Here is a 17505-nt window from a genome sequence, read left to right as displayed (position 1 = left end):
CTAACTAAAAGTTTCCTCTATGTTTTAACTTTCATTAGTTTCTAAAATAAAGAAGCAGAGTACTGTAGAAAGATTACTTGGTTTCAAATCAGAAGACGGGGGGGGGGGGGGGGGGGGGGGGGGTAAGTGTACTGCAGGACAACTAGGTGGTGCTGATTTTTAATTTATGAAATGGACTGACAGGTCGGGAGTTTGAAAGACTCATCTTCCCGAGTTCAAATCTGGCCTCAGATATCTCCACTTGAGTATCTTTGCCAAGAAAACTCCAAATGGGGTCATGAAAAATTGAACACAGGAGAAAATGGCCAACTATACAGGAGCCCTGGCTCACTACATAACCCACTTTCTGAAACTGAGTCTACTGAATCTAATTTAACCTTGTCTTAAAAAGGCCATCATCATTGGACTCATTCATTCCATCAGTGCAACAATCAGGGACAATTTGGGGCTGTCTTCAATGGAGAATACCAACTGTATCCAGAGAAAAAATTGTGGAGTTTGAACAAAGACCAAGGACCATTACCTTTAATGTAGAAAAAAAAAAACCCTGATATCTTATTGTCTGATCTTGCTATCTCTTATACTTCATGTTTCTTCCTTAAGGATATGACTTCTCTCATCACATTCAATTTGGACCAATGTGCAACATGGAAACAATGTAAAGACTGACAAACTGCCTTCTGGGGGGGGGGGGGGGGGTAGGGAAGTAAGATTAGGGGGAAAAGTGTAAAACTTAAAATAAATAAAATCTTTAAAATTAAAAAAAAGGCTATCATTATCAGTCATCATTAATTATAGTCATCCAAAATCAGGCTGGCCCTTAAAAATGCAGTATCTTTTCAGTATACTCTCCTGCTTTTGCTGTCAGTAATCACGTATGATATCAGTATACCAGAAGTGACCTTCTAACCCAAACACTACCTAGGTGATGAGATTTTCCTTTAACACTGAACACCAAATTCAGAATTTGCAACACCCCAACATAACTCATTTTATTTTTAAATAACTCTCAAGACGTTTTGAATAAAAACTTTGTCATTTTCACTTTGCTATATATTATCTAAGAACTCAGATCACCATTGACATTATAACTCTATGTAAATTAAAAATTAGTAAATTCTGGGAAAAGATTCTCTTCTTTAAAGTAAAAGCACAAGCTTGAACGCATGGAACCTTCAAAAACTATTACCATGGCCCAGAGACCTTGTTTGATTTATCCTTGTCTTAACTTTGTTCAAGATTGAGACTACTGGAAATCTGATTGCCAGATAACTGGGATGCTATTTTAATTTCAAAACACTAAATTTCACTCAGTAACTATGCTTGGAGACTTGCAGAGGCAAAAAAAGATATGGGGGGGGGTAGAAAGGAAGAAATGGGGGAAGAAGGAGGAAAGATAAGAGGGAAAGAAGAATGCAGCAAGAAAAAAATTTTGCCTCTCCAGTGCAGGAACCTGTGACAGCCTCATGTGCTAGGTAGGATCAGGAAGAGCTGCTGGCCAGTGTCCCCTCCAACTACGAAAGCTGCTGCGAATGGAAGCTAAAAACATTTTTTAAAATGTAAGTTAAAATGTTCTTTCATTTCTATTTTTACCTTCCCCCCAACCCTTCTCCAACCAGTATCCTAAAGATCCTACACAAAGTCAAAATGAAAAATTATTTCCTCCATAGATTTTGAGACCTTTGAGGGATGATTTTCAAACTTCTTTGCATCTCCCACATTCAGCCCAGGAGCTGGCACCTAAGCAATACTTGATCAATATCTGTTCAGTCAGACACAACTACCTTTCTCCACGAAGGTCCTCAAATCATGACATTATAGGATCACAGATTAGGGCAAGAAAATAGTACAGAAATCATCTACAAACCCTTCATTTTAACGATGAAGAAACCAAAGTCAGAAAGTCTGTGACCTGCCTAAATTCATATGGGTAAAAAGAAGTAGAACTGAGATTCAAATTCAGTACTGACTTCATGTCTAGGACATTATTTTAGCATTGAAACACAAAGTGGAGAGACTTCAGGCATTATCTGAAACAAGTTGTGAGTTCTATCTTCCATATTACTGTCAAGTAGTCACCTAACCTATATTTATAACACTTCCAGGAAATTCACTTTTCCCTGAGACATGCCATCTCACTTTTAAATGGTTCCAAGTATTTAAAAAAAAAAAACTTCTTCCCAAGAGTCAAGCAAAAGAAGCACAGAATGGGCAGAAGGTGCTCAAGTTGATAGCATGAAAACTTGGATTCAAATATCAACCTTAACACTTTTTGCAGGATGGCACTAGAGATCAATGTATTGGACCTGGCATAAAACAAACCTAGATTCAAATCTTACCCCTAACATTTATGTGAGATAAAGCACTGGATGTGGAGTTAAAGTTCTGGTTGGAATCACATCATATCTACTATTAATGTACAGGACATGGAATAACCTTAGGTACATCACTCAGTCTTCTGAACAGCAGGCAGTCTTATCTGTAAAACAAGGTTGGATGATGATCTTAAAAGTTCTTTTCAGTTCTAAACTCAAGAGCCCTTTCAAATTCAGATGTGCCCAACTTGGTGTGGCATTGCATTCATGAATGGGTATTGAATTCTGTTTATGGCCCTTGAGGGATTTTTGTTAGGCGAAGCACCACGAAGAATTAAAAGGTTGGACACCTCTCTTTCAATAAGACATAGTTTTATATATTTGAAAACTATTGTTAACACTCCCCAAAGTCTTCCACTCTCTAATATTTCCTTGTGTGTTTTGTTCACATAGTAAATATTGGTGATTAGTTGTGGATTTACCTTTCCCTCCTCAAACCCATCCCTCTTATAAATTTCCCAATTACTGTCAGGGCCACTACCATCCTCCCAGTTCCACAATTTTGAAATCCATATTCTCGACTCCTCACACACTCCGTCATCCTATATATCCAAAGTTTCCAAATCTTCCATTTTCTATCTCCACATCTCTCAAATATACCTCCTTCTCTCCCCACCTCAAGTCATATTCATCTTTTTCTCTGGGATACACAAAGGCCTCATAATCACATGTTGGCCTCTTAGCATCCTGTTTAACATTTTCTGAATATGTTCCAACTTATCAAAGTCTCCTCTGAAACATGATTCCCAGAAGGAGACATTATCGGATATTGATAAAGTCTGAACATATCAAAATACATAACTATTACCTGAAGTCTGTACAAATTCTAAAATTTTATCAAAGCACCCTAAGAACTTGATTTGGATTGAGCATGAAGTCATCAGAATACCTAGGTCCTTTTGACATGAACTATTTCTTAGTAATATCTCCTCCATCCTATACTTGTATGACTTATTTCATAACCTAAGTATTGGAATTTTCATTGTCTTGTTTTCTTGTGATAACAAGCTTGTGGAAATGTTGCTGAATCTGCTTCAGTCATCCAGCCTAATAGTTTGACCTCACAAACTGAAACCATGCCAAAATTTAGTAAGCACACCAACAAAATTTTTATTTTATTGACTGCTTACTTTATTAAGCAGAAGAGAGTCAAAGGCAGAACCTTTGGCACTCAATTCTATCCAGGTTAAAAATCACTATTCCATTAGTCATTCCTCTTAAGATTCAATCAGTTACTCAGTTCTGAAACTAAATAACTGAAGCATCATCTAACCCACCCACAAATACATTATGATATTCTGTCAAACACTTCTCTAAAAGAGAGAAATACCTATGAATGAGGGAAGGGCAGCTAGAGGCACAGCAGTTAAAACACTGGCCTTGGAGTCATATTAGGTGTTCAAATCCAGCCTTAGACATTTGACAACTAGCAGTGTGACCTTGGGAAAGTCACTTAACCCTGATTGCCCCACATCCAGGGACATTTCCAGTCCTCCTAATTCGTATCTGGCCACTGAATCCAGATGGTTCTGGAGGAGAAAGTGAGGTTGGTAACTTTAGCACAGCACCCCTTTACCCAAATCTAATTCATCATTTATGTCATAGCATCACTTCCTTGATGTCATGGTCCTCTTCAAGAATGAAGGACACTCAATTGGGGAATGGCTTAGCAAACTGTGGTATATGTATGTCATGGAACACTGTTTTCTATTAGAAACCAGGAGGGATGGGAATTCAGGGAAGCCTGGAGGGATTTGCATGGACTGATGCTGAGTGAGATGAGCAGAACCAGAAAAACACTGTACACCCTAACAATAACATGAGGGCGATGCTCAACCTTGATGGACTCACTCATTCCATCAGTGCAACAGTCAGGGACAATTTGGGGCTGTCTGCAATGGGGAATACCATCTGTATCCAGAGAAAGAACAGTGGAATTTAAACAAAGTTGAAGGACTATTCTCTTTAATTTAAGAAAAAAAAAACCTGATATCTTATTGTCTGATTTTGCTATCTCTTACACTTTATGTTTCTTCTTTAAGGTTATGATTTCTCTCTCATAACACTCAATTTGGATCAATGTGCAACATGGAAACAATGTAATGACTGACAAATTGCTTTCTGGGGGGGATGGGAGGGAGGGAAGTAAGATTGGGGGGAAAATGTAAAACTGAAAATAAATAAAATCTTTAATAAAAAAAAAGAATGAAAAAAGTCTCATTTCTCAAACATCTAAAGAACTGAGTCAAATTTATAAAAATAAAAGTGATTCCCCAACTGATGAATGGTCAAAAGATATAAACAGGCAGTTCTCAGAGGAAGATCAAAGGTATCAAGTCATATGAAAAAATGTCCTAAATCACTAGTAATTAGAGAAATACGAATTAAAATAACTGAAATATCACCTCATACCTATCAGATTGGCAAAGATAAGAGAAAATGACAAAATAGAGGACAAAAATCAGAAGGGATGTGATAAAATAGATAAATTATATATACAGTATTATTACTATCAGTAAAGCTGTGAATCAGTCCAGTCATTCTGGAATACTATTTTGAAACAGACTCAAACTGTGCATACCCTTTGACCTGTATCCCAAGGAGAACAAAGAAAAAGAAAAAGAATCTACATATATAGAAAAATAGAGCAGCTCTTTCTGTGGTGGCAAAGAATTAGAAACAATGCAAAGGTCCATCAACTGGGAAGTGAATAAGTCATAGTATAAGAATATGATGTAATATTGTGTTGTAAAAAATGATGAAAGGGATGGTTTCAGAAAAATCTGGAAAGACTTAGATGAAGTAATGTAAAATGAAGTGAGCAAACCAGGAAAACAATCTATATAATAAGAGCAATATTGTAAAGATAATCAACTATGAAAAACTTAGTAATTGATCAAAATAATGATCTACCATAATTCCAAAGGAACCATGATAAAAAATACTATAAACCTCCAGAGAAGTATTTAGAGAACTGATGGACTCAAAGGATAGACTGAAACATATTTCTTTTCTTTATCTTGATTTTTTTTTCTTTCAGAACATGGCTAAGTGGAAATGTTTCACATGACTTCATATGGATAGTACATTTCATATTTTTTTTGCCTTCTTAATGACTGAGGAGAAGGAATATAGAATTTGGAACTAAAAATAAATAAAATTAAAAATTAGGGAAATATTATGTTCATGATATTTCTGTGATCTATCAGAGGACAAAAAAATGTCAAAAAATAAAATAAGATCAAGTCACAACTTGTTCTTCATGATTCTACACTTGCAAATTCCCTCAATTAACAGAAGAGGAGTGAATGAATGAATGAATGAATACAAGTGAAAAGCAGTGGTAACCTGGACCAGGTCACAAAGCTAGTCAGAGCCAAACTTTCAAATAGATTTTATGTTCTGACAGCCAATCCAGAAAGCTTTCATTATAGGTCACAACACACACTCTCCTGTGTAAGAAGTTGCACTATCTCCTTATTACCTCTCATAAATAACCCAAACTCCTGTTTGGCATTTAAGGGCCTTCAAACTTGGCACTAACTTATCTTTTCCACATACACAACATTTCATTTCCTTCTTCATGTGTAGGTACCTTCATACTCATATAAACTGCCCTACCATGAGTGATAAGTTCTCCCTCCCCTTTAAAGTACACAGCCTAAGAGTCCCCTCCAAGTAGCCCTTCTTGATTCCACAGCTATTAGTGTTTCTCCTCACCCTTAAATATTACTATATGTGGGTTTGTGTATTCATTTTGGTGCATACATATTAAATTCAATCAAATGTAAGCTTTCAAGGAGTTTTTATACCACAAGTAATAGCAAACCTAAAAACTTAACACTTGTTGAACTGAACTGAGTAATTCATTTCATTCAGTAATTCAGTATATTCCTTTATTGGGAGATAGGTTCTTTTTCCCCCTCCCTAGTGCCTCAGAGTGGTATAAGAGAAATGTTAGGTTTTGAAAGCTATCCTTGAAGAATTCATACTGGGACAGATCCTTATGCCCCTACCTCAGAAAGGTTTCCAGGTATTCGCCAAAGGAAAGAAAACCAATTTTTCTATTATCCAAGGATCAGTCTAATAAAGCTCTGAAGAGCCACCAGAAAAATGTTTGCAACCAAATAACATTTTCAGCCACAAAAACCATAAAGGTCAGGGGCAGCTAGGTGGCACAATGGATAAAGCACCGGCCCTGGAGTCAGGAGTACCTGGGTTCAAATACGGTCTCAGACACTTAATAACTACCTAGCTGTGTGGCCTTGGGCAAGCCACTTAACCCCATTTGCCTTGCAAAAACCTAAAAAAAAAAAAAAAAACCATAAAGGTCTTATTAAGTCACATAGAAGTTTCACCTTGGATAAAAGACAAACTTCCCATGCTGACGAAATCATGGATCCTTAAGAAAAATATTTTATTATACTTATCATCAAATCTGTTTGTTTATGGATTTGTTTTTTGTCATTTTTGTCACTTATTTTCTATAAAAAAGCAACTCTGCCCCCAAAGAAGTTGAAACCCACTTCACTTATATTCCCTTAAAATGTAATTTATTTCCTATCCTTCCAAAAGTAGTAAAAACTTATGAAGCTAGAAACAAGTTCTGCTTTAATTTAACATCCTATATACAACCATCCTATCAATGTCAGCAGAAACTCATCAGTCCTGCAAAGAGGAAATAAGCTTGAAAAGTAGACTTTGCATCCATTATTAAGTCAAAAGGGAGTTTTCTCCACTGACAGCATACTTTAAGACAGATGTGTCAAACATGAAGCCCACAAACATCCAAGTGCTGCAAGCAAGATTTAATATGTAATTAGCATAGCTGAGAACTGGAAACAAAGTAGATGCACACCAATTGGGGAATGATTAGACAAATTGTGATACATAAATGTAATGGAATATTACTGTGCTGAAAGAAATGATATGTGTGATGAATACATACAAAGAAGTATGAAAAGGTCTGTATGAAGTAATGCAGAGTAAATAAAATAGAGCCAAGAAAATAAGACAAAGTAACAACAACAATGTAAACGCAAAGAATGACATCAAAAAATCAAAAGTAAATGTGATAAAATTATAAAGATCAAGCGAGTGGGAAGTCTGGTCATTACACACTAAACATGTTTTCAGACTTCAACATATTTGGCAGTTATGGTTTTTTTCTCTCTAAAAAATACTGTTTGTCATACAGTATTTGTCATAGAGTATGTTTGTCTTCCTCTGAAAGAGGAAGAAGGATACTTGGGATAACTATGGTGATAAAAGAAACAAAATATTAATAAAAACTTGTCTTTTAAAAAAAATTGAGAAAAGTTTAAAAGAATCAATAAAAATACAATAGAAAACAGATAGTGTTCATTTTCTTGGAGAACATCACTAAAAACCAATTAGATGATTTCGATTACATTAAATTAAAAAGCTTTTGCACAGATAAAACCAATGTAATCAAGATCAAAAGAAAAGTAGTAAATTGGGAAACAATCTTTACAAGTAATGATTCTGACAAAGGACTCATTTCTAAAATATACAGAGAACTGAGTCATATTTTTAAAACAAAAAGCCATTCCCCAATTGACAAATGGTCAAAGGATATGCAAAGGCAATTTACAGATGAGGAGATCAAAGCAATCCATAGCCATATGAAAAAATGCTCTAAATCATTAATTATTAGAGAAATGCAAATTAAAGCTTCTCTGAGGTACCACCTCATACCTCTCAGATTGGCCAATATGACCAGGAAGGATAATGATCATTGTTGGAAGGGATGTGGGAAATCTGGGACACTATTACACTGTTGGTGGAGCTGTGAACTCATCCAACCCTTCTGGAGAGCTATTTGGAACTATGCCCAAAGGGCAACAAAAATGTGCATACCCTCTGACCCAGCAATACCACTACTGGGTCTATACCCTGAAGAGATGAGGAAAAAGGGTAAAAACATTACTTGTACAAAATATTTATAGCAGCCCTGTTTGTGGTGGCAAAGAATTGGAAATCCAGTAAATGTCCTTCAGCTGGGGAATGGTTTAGCAAACTGTGGTATATGTATGTCATGGAACACTATTGTTCTATTAGAAACCAGGAGGGACAGGATTTCAGGGAAACCTGGAGGGATTTGCATGAACTGATGCTGAGTGAGATGAGCAGAACCAGAAAAACACTGTACACCCTAACAGCAACAGGGGAGTGATGTTCAACCTTGAAGGACTTGCTCATTCCATCAGCGCAACAATTGGGAACAATTTTTGGCTGTCTGCAAAGGAGAGTACCATCTGTATCCAGATAAGGAGCTGTGGAGTTTGAACAAAGTACAAGGACTATTCCCTTTAATTCAGAAAAAAAAAAAACAGATGTCTTATTGTTTGATCTGGTTACCTCTGAGAATTCTGTTCTCTTTAAGGATATGATTTCTCTCTCATCACACCCAATTTGGATCAAGGTACAACATGGAAACAAAGTAAAGACTGACGGAGTGCTATCTGTGGGGTGGGGGAAGCAAGATTGGGGGAAAATTGTAAAACTCAAATAATATCTTTAATAAAAAATTTTTAAAAAATGTTCATTTTCTAAATCCATTGTGTGGCCTGTAGTTTGACTGCTCTAAGAGGTTCAACTTCAACCTTAAACTAATTTCTATAGTTCCTTGACCTAAACAAAGCAAATTGGTTGTTAATTCTCTCAGAATTTTGCATTCATGTTTTCCCTCCCTCAACATATAGGCTGAATTTAGTTCCAAGACCACAGCTTGGTATGAACTTATCTTTTGCCCAAAAACCCAATCCTTCTCCAAACTTCCCTGTCACTGCTGTTGATCCTTTATTCTTGGCAACCACAAATGACCTAAGTTTATAACTTTGAAATTATCCTTCCATCTCCCTCTTATCAAAATGTATGTATGTATGTATATATCCAATCAGTTTTCAAACTTTGACCTTTCTACCTCCACAATAACTCAACTCTAAAAAACACTCCTTCTCAATCACACAGCCACCAACTTCATTCAGATCCTTTTCACTGAACCTTCTAACTGGGGTCCTTGTTCATGTCTTTTCCCTCTTCAATCATCTTCCACATAAAAGACAAAGCAATTTTCCTAATGCCCACACATCCCCTCCCCAAGAAATAAAATTTACTTCCATGATAAAATAAAAATTCCTTTGTTTGGTCTTTAAGCTCTTTGCAACCTTGTGCCTTTTATTTTTCCTTCTAGACACAGTCTATTAGCAGCCTTTATGGCCCTACAAGGCACTTGATCTCTTATTTCATTTCCTTTGCACTGGCTACCCCACTGGCCTAAAATGCTCTTCTTTACTCTGACCCACAGAATCCCTGGCTTCCTTCAAGACTCAGATCAAGTGACACTGTGTACCAATCTTCCAAGTCCTTGACCTCCCAACCCACCTGCCAGTACCTTCTTTTCTAAGGTTACCTTGTATCTTCTTACTATGTATCTTTTACACACTTTTACACACATACACACACACACACACACACACACACACACACACACACAAACATACACAAATACGCATGCACTATTGTTATTCAGTCCTGTCTAAAGCTCTGATACTTCATGAGCCCTTTTGGGGTCTTCTTGGCAAAGATACTACAGTGCTTTTCCAGTTCCTTCTAGAGCTCATTATACAGATGAGGAAACTGAGATAAACAGGGTTAAGTGACTTTAATAGAGGGACAAGTTTTCCTGATTCCAGAGCCAGCACTCTATCTTCAATACCACCTAGGTGCATGTGCAAGTATGCATAATATGCAGGTATATATATCTATAGATATATGTAAAGACACACAGACATAAACATATATATATATAAAACCCCCACTTGAATGAAAGCTCCTTTGGGACAGAGATTGCGGATACAGTATAAAGTTGAGCAATTCTTGTTAATTGCTTAAATTATCTGCCAAATCCCTTCTTCTACTATAGAAGAAATTTCCTTTCCTCCTCCTTAGGTATCTGCACTGAAGTCACTGAAAAAAAAATCCCTACATAAATCAATGATAAACTTGTCAAGAAAAATACAGTTTAGTGGACATCCTACTCTCCCTTGACTTCTCTTCTGTACTCAACCCAACAACTCATCAGAGCCCAATCCAGTTCCAATCTAACCCAATCTAATGATTACAGCAGGTCCAGAAAGGGAAAAGAAAATCAAGGCACTAAGGGGGGGGGGGGGGGCGGGGATATTCAGGCCACCATAGACCCAGTCCTAACCCAAATCTGATCATTCTAACTCAAAATGAACTCGAGACTAAAAGACTATCTCCAAGCAACTCAAGTTTAATTCTGCTTGATCAACCCCAACTCATACAAACTATCCTCTACTAAGACAAATGTACTAACCTTAATCTACAAACTATCCTGTACTAAGACAAATGCACCAACCTTAATCCAATCTGACTCCACAAATCTGACCAGAATTATGGACAGACTCTAACCTTGGCAATAAATAAGTGAGAACCAATTATTTTAACAAATGGCTAAGTAACTCGATATAATAAAATGGACACAAAAAAAGAGATAACATGGTATAATATATGGAAATGAATGATGCATTGACAAAAGATTCAAATCCCATATCTGCTAGTATTTAATAGTTCAACAATAAATTCAACATTAATCACCTATATTCAAGGCAAATACTAGGCAGTGAGGATATAAAGACAAAACTTAAAAAAAAAAAAGACTGTGTACTCAAGGAGTTTTCATTCCACTAGAGAAATGAAATGGACTAGAGCATACATTACACTGTATGACTTTAGGCAAGTCACTTAACTCCTCTTAAATTTCCTCATCTTAAAAAATAATGATCCCTTTCTGGCGGTAAAGATCTCCCCAGATCTCCCCACGCCAACATGCCTCTTGCCAAAGACCTCCTGCACCCCTCTCCCGAGGAGGAGAAGCGGAAACACAAGAAGAAACACCTGGTGCAGAGCCCCAATTCCTATTTCATGGACGTAAAGTGCCCCGGGTGCTATAAAATCACCATGGTCTTCAGCCACGCACAGACAGTGGTTCTCTGTGTCGGATGCTCCACTGTGCTCTGTCAGCCCACTGGAGGAAAGGCAAGACTTACAGAAGGATGCTCCTTCAGACGGAAGCAGCACTAATAAGTGAATCAAGATGAATGAGGAACTGTAAAAAATAAAAGAAATTTGATAAAAACAAACAAAAAAAAATAATGATGCTCATAAACACCAACATCAAGTAGCTCACTTATTGCTTTCCCTCAATATATGAGTAATCATATCATCAGTTAAAAGACAGAAATTATTGTCAATGTTCTCAGCACTACTCCTGATAGTGACAGGAGCTGAAAAGAGTAGCAGTATAAGGAAAAAAATTCTAGAGATTCTGGTGGTTCAGATCTCAATTTTTAGGAACCTAAGAGAACACAAATTAGTGGTAAACACCAGACAGGTACTGACAGTTGATAGGATAGGCTAAACTAAGTCAATTAATAAGACATTTCTAGACTGGTAAGGAGACAGCCAAAATACACCAAAGGAAGACATTAACATACTTTACAATGTCTTAACTACTTCTTCCAGATCAAGACAATCATTTCACCTATGATTCCCTAAGGTATGTTACCAAAAGAAATAAAAGGAAGCAATTTAACCAGTGCACCTAATTGGAATCCAAAACTCAGCCATGACTTAAGAGTGAAAGGACTGGGTACAGGCTAGCTACAACTCCTAGAAATAGGCTGACCAAGCCTCTAGCCCACTCTATCCCTTTCTCAGATTACTCAATCTCCACTTTCTTCTAGGCCTTTTAATTTCTATCACTTCTACTTAAAAGAAATTAGTTCAGAGGAAAACAACAGACTTTGGTGTCAACCTTGTGAAGGATTTGAAAAATTTTTGCCTAAGGCACATTTGACATGGACACATGCAAGCACTGCGGAGCAAGAGGAAAGTCAAAGGAACATGAGCCACTTTTCCTTAAAGGATAATTAAGGAATTACTAAAGTAGTAACAAAAATTACATCAGGTCTACATGTGAGTACAAAATTTAGTCCATGTAAAATCATACATTGCATTCAAGCCATTACTTCTCATGATCCTTTCCCTTTTCACTTGGTCATAAGAGTTAAATAACAGTTCTGCCCACCAAATCTCCATTATCTTGAGGATGACTGATCCTAGAATCTAATCTTTTCACTGACTATATATCTCAGATGGCCTAACCCTACCTCCAGAAAATCCAGCTGTGACAAATAGAAACTGCCTAGAGACCCAGTACACTAAAGCTTCTATCATGATAAAAGGATGACGAGATAAAAGTATCCAAAAACTCTGAAAGTGGAAATCGGCTGAAACCATATAAAAAAGCAACAACAAGATTGTTATGAGGTGGCTACCAGATCTGCTTCATGAGGTATAGAGATCTATAAAGCGTGTTGACTACAGTTCTGTGATGATGTTCCTGTTCGCCAGTGCTGCTGCTGGAGGTAAAAACCAACCATTCACCAACATCTGTATCACTTACACAAAAAGGCAGAGGTGGTAGTGCTCACAGTGGATGGTATGTGCCGCTGTCTAACTTAAAAAAAAAAAACAGTTGCTGAAGACCTTTGTGTTAACTTTTAATCTCCAGGTTTATTGAGGATTCTTTATTCAGAACATTAAAGGGGGTAATAATCAGGCTTCATCTTCTCCGAGGTGCAGGAGCGGCTGAATACCTGTGAACGGAGGAAGGAAGGCCATGCCCCTCCCCAAGGTGTGTGCTGACAAGGCGCTGCAACCTCGGGGCCTGGGGACGTGCAGGTGTTGGGGTTAAAAGCGAGGGAGAGGCAATCATCCCCACAAGACTCAACTGTGAGGCGCCGGCACAGGGTGGAAGGAGGCGGCTCGGGGGAAGGGACACTCTCCAGAAAAAGGGGCGCAGGAAGAAGAAAACAGGGGTGGAGAGGCCGAGGGAGGGAAGAGAAGGGAGAGGAGGAGAGAGGGCGAGATGGCGAGGAGGAGGGAGAGGGAGAGGAGGGAGGGGGAGGGGAGGGGGAGGGGGAGGGGGGAGGGGGAGGGGAGGAAGAGGGAGCCGGAGACCCCGGCGGCCAGCAGCCCCAGCCCGCGATCCCCACGCCGCCGCCGGGCCTCGGCCCAGACGCCGGACGGTCCCCGCCCCCACCCCCCCCCGCCCTGGCCAGATAATAACTTACCTGTTTGCCGGCTGACTCGCTCCGGTTCTCCCCTCCGACTGACTCCTCCGGCTCACCGTCTTCCCTTCGGGGAGGAGGCGGGACTTCTCGTCCCGCAGTTGAACGACTTCCGGCGGGAGCTGGGCGACCCGATCCGGGAGGGAGGGCCGGATACCCGGGCCGAGAAAGTAAAACCTGGTGCCGAGCCGGCCGAGCCGGCGTCGCCGAGGGAATACCAGGTTCCGCCTTCTGGTCCCGAGCGGCCCGGCGGCCCAGAACACCGTCCGGATCGGGTCTTCTGCTTCCCGCCGGAAACCACCGCTGGGGGACCGGAAGTCCCGCCCCGAAGCGAAGACGGCGAGTCGAAGGAATCAATCAGAGGAGGAAGCTAGGAGCGAAGCGCAAAGCGTGTGGCCGCAAGGTCAGCTTTTATCTGGCCGGGGCGGCTCCCCGCTCCCCGGAGCCACCCGCAGCCCCGAAAGCCCCTCCGGCGTGACCCCCGCGGGCGGCCCGAGGACGGTGCCTGGGAAACAACCGGGTCCCCTGGGCAGGACCGGCCCCTGCCGCGGACCGGCCCGGCGCGCTCTCCCTTCGCCCGCTCGGGCGGGTGACCCGGATGTGTTTGGGCCGGGCCGCCCCGGGGCCGGGGCCGGGCCGGAGACGCCCCTTTCAGGCGGGTGACTGGGGGGGCCCAGGCTCCCAAATGGGGGGCCTTGACCGTAGGCGGCCCGAGGCTGCGGAGAGCTCCCGCGAGGGCCGCCGGAGCCTCCCCTCCTCCTGTAGGCGACCTGCTAGCAGTGCCCCCGGGAGGGCATCCTCGCTGCTAGCCAAGGGCCGGGTACGGGTTTGGTGCCCATTCAGGGTGATGCCCGGTACCCGGGTGACCTTGAGCAAACCGCTTAAACTTCTCTGGGCCCTTGCACCGGCACATGAGCCAGAGTCGCTTTGCGGCTTGGCATCGGACTCTCCTCGAGGGAGGCACTGCGGCTGTCTTAAGTATGGGGAAAAGAGGATGCCAATGACTTGACTTCCCCTCGTGATTACACATCTAATCGGTCAAGTTGAATATAATAAGTCTTAATATTTTCCACCAACCCACAGCAGGCTAATGGTTAGGTAATGAAATTATTTAGCTTTCAGAATTTTGAAGATAAAACATAGAGATGGGAATAAATATTTAGTCATGTTTTTCAGGCTCTTCATTAATCTCTTTACAAATAATCTCAGATTCTCACACCTCTAGGAAGTGGATGCTATTGTTCCCCATTTTACAGTTGAAGAAACAGGCAAACCATTAAATGACTTGCAACAACAGCTCAGTTGGTTTGGGTTTTTGTTTTTTTAACTATGTCCAGTTCTTAGTGGCCCCATGTGCAGTTTTCTTGGCAGAGAAACTCAAAACAGTTTGTCATTTCCTTCTCTAGCTCATTTTACTGAAGAGGAACTGAAACAGGTAACTTGCTAGTAACTGTATGAGCCAGATTTGAACTCAGGAAGGTGAGACTTCCTGACACAGGCCTGGCATTCTATCCACTCAACTCTGTATGCCATACTAAAGTATTACCTTGTTTGTTTTATTAATTTTTTTTTAGTTTTTTTTGCAAGGCAAATGTGGTTAAGTGGCTTGCCCAAGGCCACACAGCTACGTAATTATGAAGTGTCTGAGGCCGGATTCGAACCCAGATAGAGCTGGTGCACTATCCACTGCATCACCTAGTCACCCCTGCCTTGCTGGTTGAATCAATGAAATCATGAGTCTTTAACCTATTTCAAATACTCTGTCAGCTCCACAACAGAAAAATTGTTGGCAGAAAATGCAGCCTCAGGAAAAACAAAGAATCTATATATCCACCTGATATCCAAGTCACTTGACCTTTTTGGTCCTCTTTCCTCATAACAATAGTTTATTTGCTTGAAAATAAGTAGAAACTTTTCCTAAGGCCTTCTATAGAAAACAAAAACTGGACTCTCACCTCAATTTATATATCTTATCTTCTTACCCTGCCTGAATTCTAATACTGAGGCTGAGATCACATTTCTGTTGTTATCACCATTCTTTTAGATTTTTCAAGGCAAAGGGGTTAAGTGGCTTGCTCAAGGCCACACAGCTGCTAGGTAATTAAGTGTCTGAGGTCAGATTTGAACCCAGGTACTCCTGACTCCAAGGCTGGTGTTCTATCCACTATGCCACCTAGCTGCCCCTGTTATCACCATTCTTAAAACTTGTCCGAGGCCAGATTTGAACTTTTTCTAACTCCAGGCCAGGCCCTCTGTGCCACATAACTGCTGAACTCTAAACTCACTCTTGTACCTGCTGCTTTGCCTAGTTTCAACTCCAGTGCAGTATATACAGCACCAGCTCTGAAGTTGGAAGGACCTGGGTTCAATCGTCCTTATATACTTAGCACCTACTATGTGTGTGTCCTTACTATCTGGCCACTAGTTGGTTGCTATCCTCATTTCGAAGAAGACCATGCCAGCCATGCTCATGGAAGCATGACTTGCACATTGTTTTATTATGGTAAGGTATGTATTATGCAGACGTACTTTTATTTGCCTTATCCAGAATCATTTCACCCCATGACCTGATTTGAAAGGAAACTGGTCCTCCAGTAATAGTCTGGATGCTTGGGGAGGTTATCCTTCAGAATGATTTTTCCTTTCTTATTAGCAAGTTGGAGCTCCAATCATCAGTATGCCTTATCTGTCAACAAAATATCAACTTGGCATGTTTGAAGTCACAACAGAACCACTGGACCCAGATGGCTCCATAGGAGAAAGTGAGACTGGTATCTTAGTACATCAATCCAGTTCACAATGGACATGTATCACTTCTTATGTCTTGATGTTTTTTGAGAACATGGACAACATTATCAGTTTCAATTCCACAAAATAAAATAATCCTGGAATCATTCTCCCCTTCCCACTTGCTACCTCCTTTTTGTGTGTTATCTTCCCTCTCCTTTGCCTCATTAAATTATAATCTCTTTGATGTCAGAGACTTTTATTTTTTCCTAATTGTTTACCCTTTGCTTGACATTGTCTGTGAAACTAGAAAATAATAAATGTTTATTGAAATGAACTGTCCTGGAGCTGAGATTTCTCTAGGACCTTTCCAAATCCAAGTCATAAGAAAGAATCAGGGTAATTCTTAATATAGTAATAACGTAAAGAAAGTGTAATAGAATATTTAAAAAAAAAAATAAAGACTTGATTATCCTGAACAGCAGTGATAGGTTTTCAACTCTCATCACTTATATAATTTGACACTTAATTGACAGTCTTAGACTTCTTTACCCAACTAGGTTATAAGTTTTTCAAGAGTAGAGACTATCATGCTACATTTACATATTCCCCCCCAGATTCACTTCTAGTTTCTAAAATTATATTGGGCAGATAGCTGTCAGAAAGTCCTTGAAGAATTGATGTTGCCTTTTTACTCACTATGGAAATTAAATTCATATTTCCTCTTCCATTTTTTAATTAAAGGAATCAAAACTGAGTCCATTTTCTGGTTTTTGCCATACATTAAGAATATTATTAGTTTGATAGGGTTTTGTGTTTTTTTAATTTTCAGCATGACCCCTGCTCAAGTGGAAAAAAAATCCCTTAGAATTTAGAATCAGAAGGGACCTTAACCAAGCTCTTGACTTTAAAGATGAGAATATTCCTCCCCAGAAAGCTAAAGTTATTTGAGGGCACACAGATTGTAATTCCTAAAGTAGGGATTACAGTTGCTGACTCCAAATCCAGTGATGTTTCACAATACTGATTCCCTGAACATAACCTCTTCCAGAATTTGTTTCCAGAAAGTTTCTAAATGATTTCTGAGATAACAGCTATAAAACTTATGATTTAAATAGAAATGTCTCCAGAATATTTCTGTCATTGAAAGACTTCCATTAGAGAATATTTGGAGGGAGAAAAGAAAGCATTCTATAACCTTTATAGAAGTAGTTTTAGAC

General features: G+C 39.7%; 3 protein-coding genes across 7 annotated transcripts in view; 2 read left to right on the top strand and 1 right to left on the bottom strand.

Moving 5' to 3' along the window:
* ZNF407 (zinc finger protein 407) overlaps nt 1-13846 on the bottom strand; it is a 654777-nt gene extending 640931 nt beyond the window's left edge. For 3 of the 5 annotated variants that reach the window (XM_074201497.1, XM_074201498.1, XM_074201496.1), the window contains exon 1: nt 13562-13843. The gene's annotated coding sequence lies outside the window, so the exon portion shown is untranslated. Of the gene's footprint in view, nt 1-12891; nt 13361-13561 lie in introns of those variants that run through there. The other 2 variants (XM_074201492.1, XM_074201493.1) reach the window with 2 other exon arrangements.
* LOC141498378 (small ribosomal subunit protein eS27-like) lies at nt 11253-11570 on the top strand. The gene has a single exon (XM_074201499.1). It carries the CDS (start codon nt 11253-11255, stop codon nt 11505-11507), a length of 255 nt encoding a protein of 84 aa, XP_074057600.1. The 3' UTR covers nt 11508-11570.
* Nucleotides 12823-16674, top strand: LOC141499302 (uncharacterized). Its single transcript, XM_074202090.1, has 4 exons — nt 12823-12853; nt 13048-13122; nt 13639-13961; nt 16212-16674. Exons 1-4 carry the CDS (start codon nt 12823-12825, stop codon nt 16434-16436), a joined length of 654 nt encoding a protein of 217 aa, XP_074058191.1. The 3' UTR covers nt 16437-16674.
* Nucleotides 16675-17505: the final 831 nt, after the last annotated feature.

Source organism: Macrotis lagotis, chromosome X (genome assembly GCF_037893015.1).
Source record: "Macrotis lagotis isolate mMagLag1 chromosome X, bilby.v1.9.chrom.fasta, whole genome shotgun sequence".
Taxonomy (NCBI): domain Eukaryota; kingdom Metazoa; phylum Chordata; class Mammalia; order Peramelemorphia; family Peramelidae; genus Macrotis; species Macrotis lagotis.
The sequence above is the reverse complement of the archived record's forward strand: the minus strand, read 5'-3'. Positions and strand labels throughout refer to the sequence as shown.

Bases quoted from the DNA above. Each gene is read 5' to 3' on its own strand.
- LOC141499302 (XM_074202090.1), top strand. From the start codon at position 12,823: ATGTTCCTGTTCGCCAGTGCTGCTGCTGGAG. The intron at 12,854-13,047 runs GTAAAAACCAAC...GGTAATAATCAG, and splicing joins CGCCAGTGCTGCTGCTGGAG to GCTTCATCTTCTCCGAGGTG. The intron at 13,123-13,638 runs GTGTGTGCTGAC...TTCGGGGAGGAG, and splicing joins AGGCCATGCCCCTCCCCAAG to GCGGGACTTCTCGTCCCGCA.
- LOC141498378 (XM_074201499.1), top strand. From the start codon at position 11,253: ATGCCTCTTGCCAAAGACCTCCTGCACCCCTCTCCCGAGGAGGAGAAG.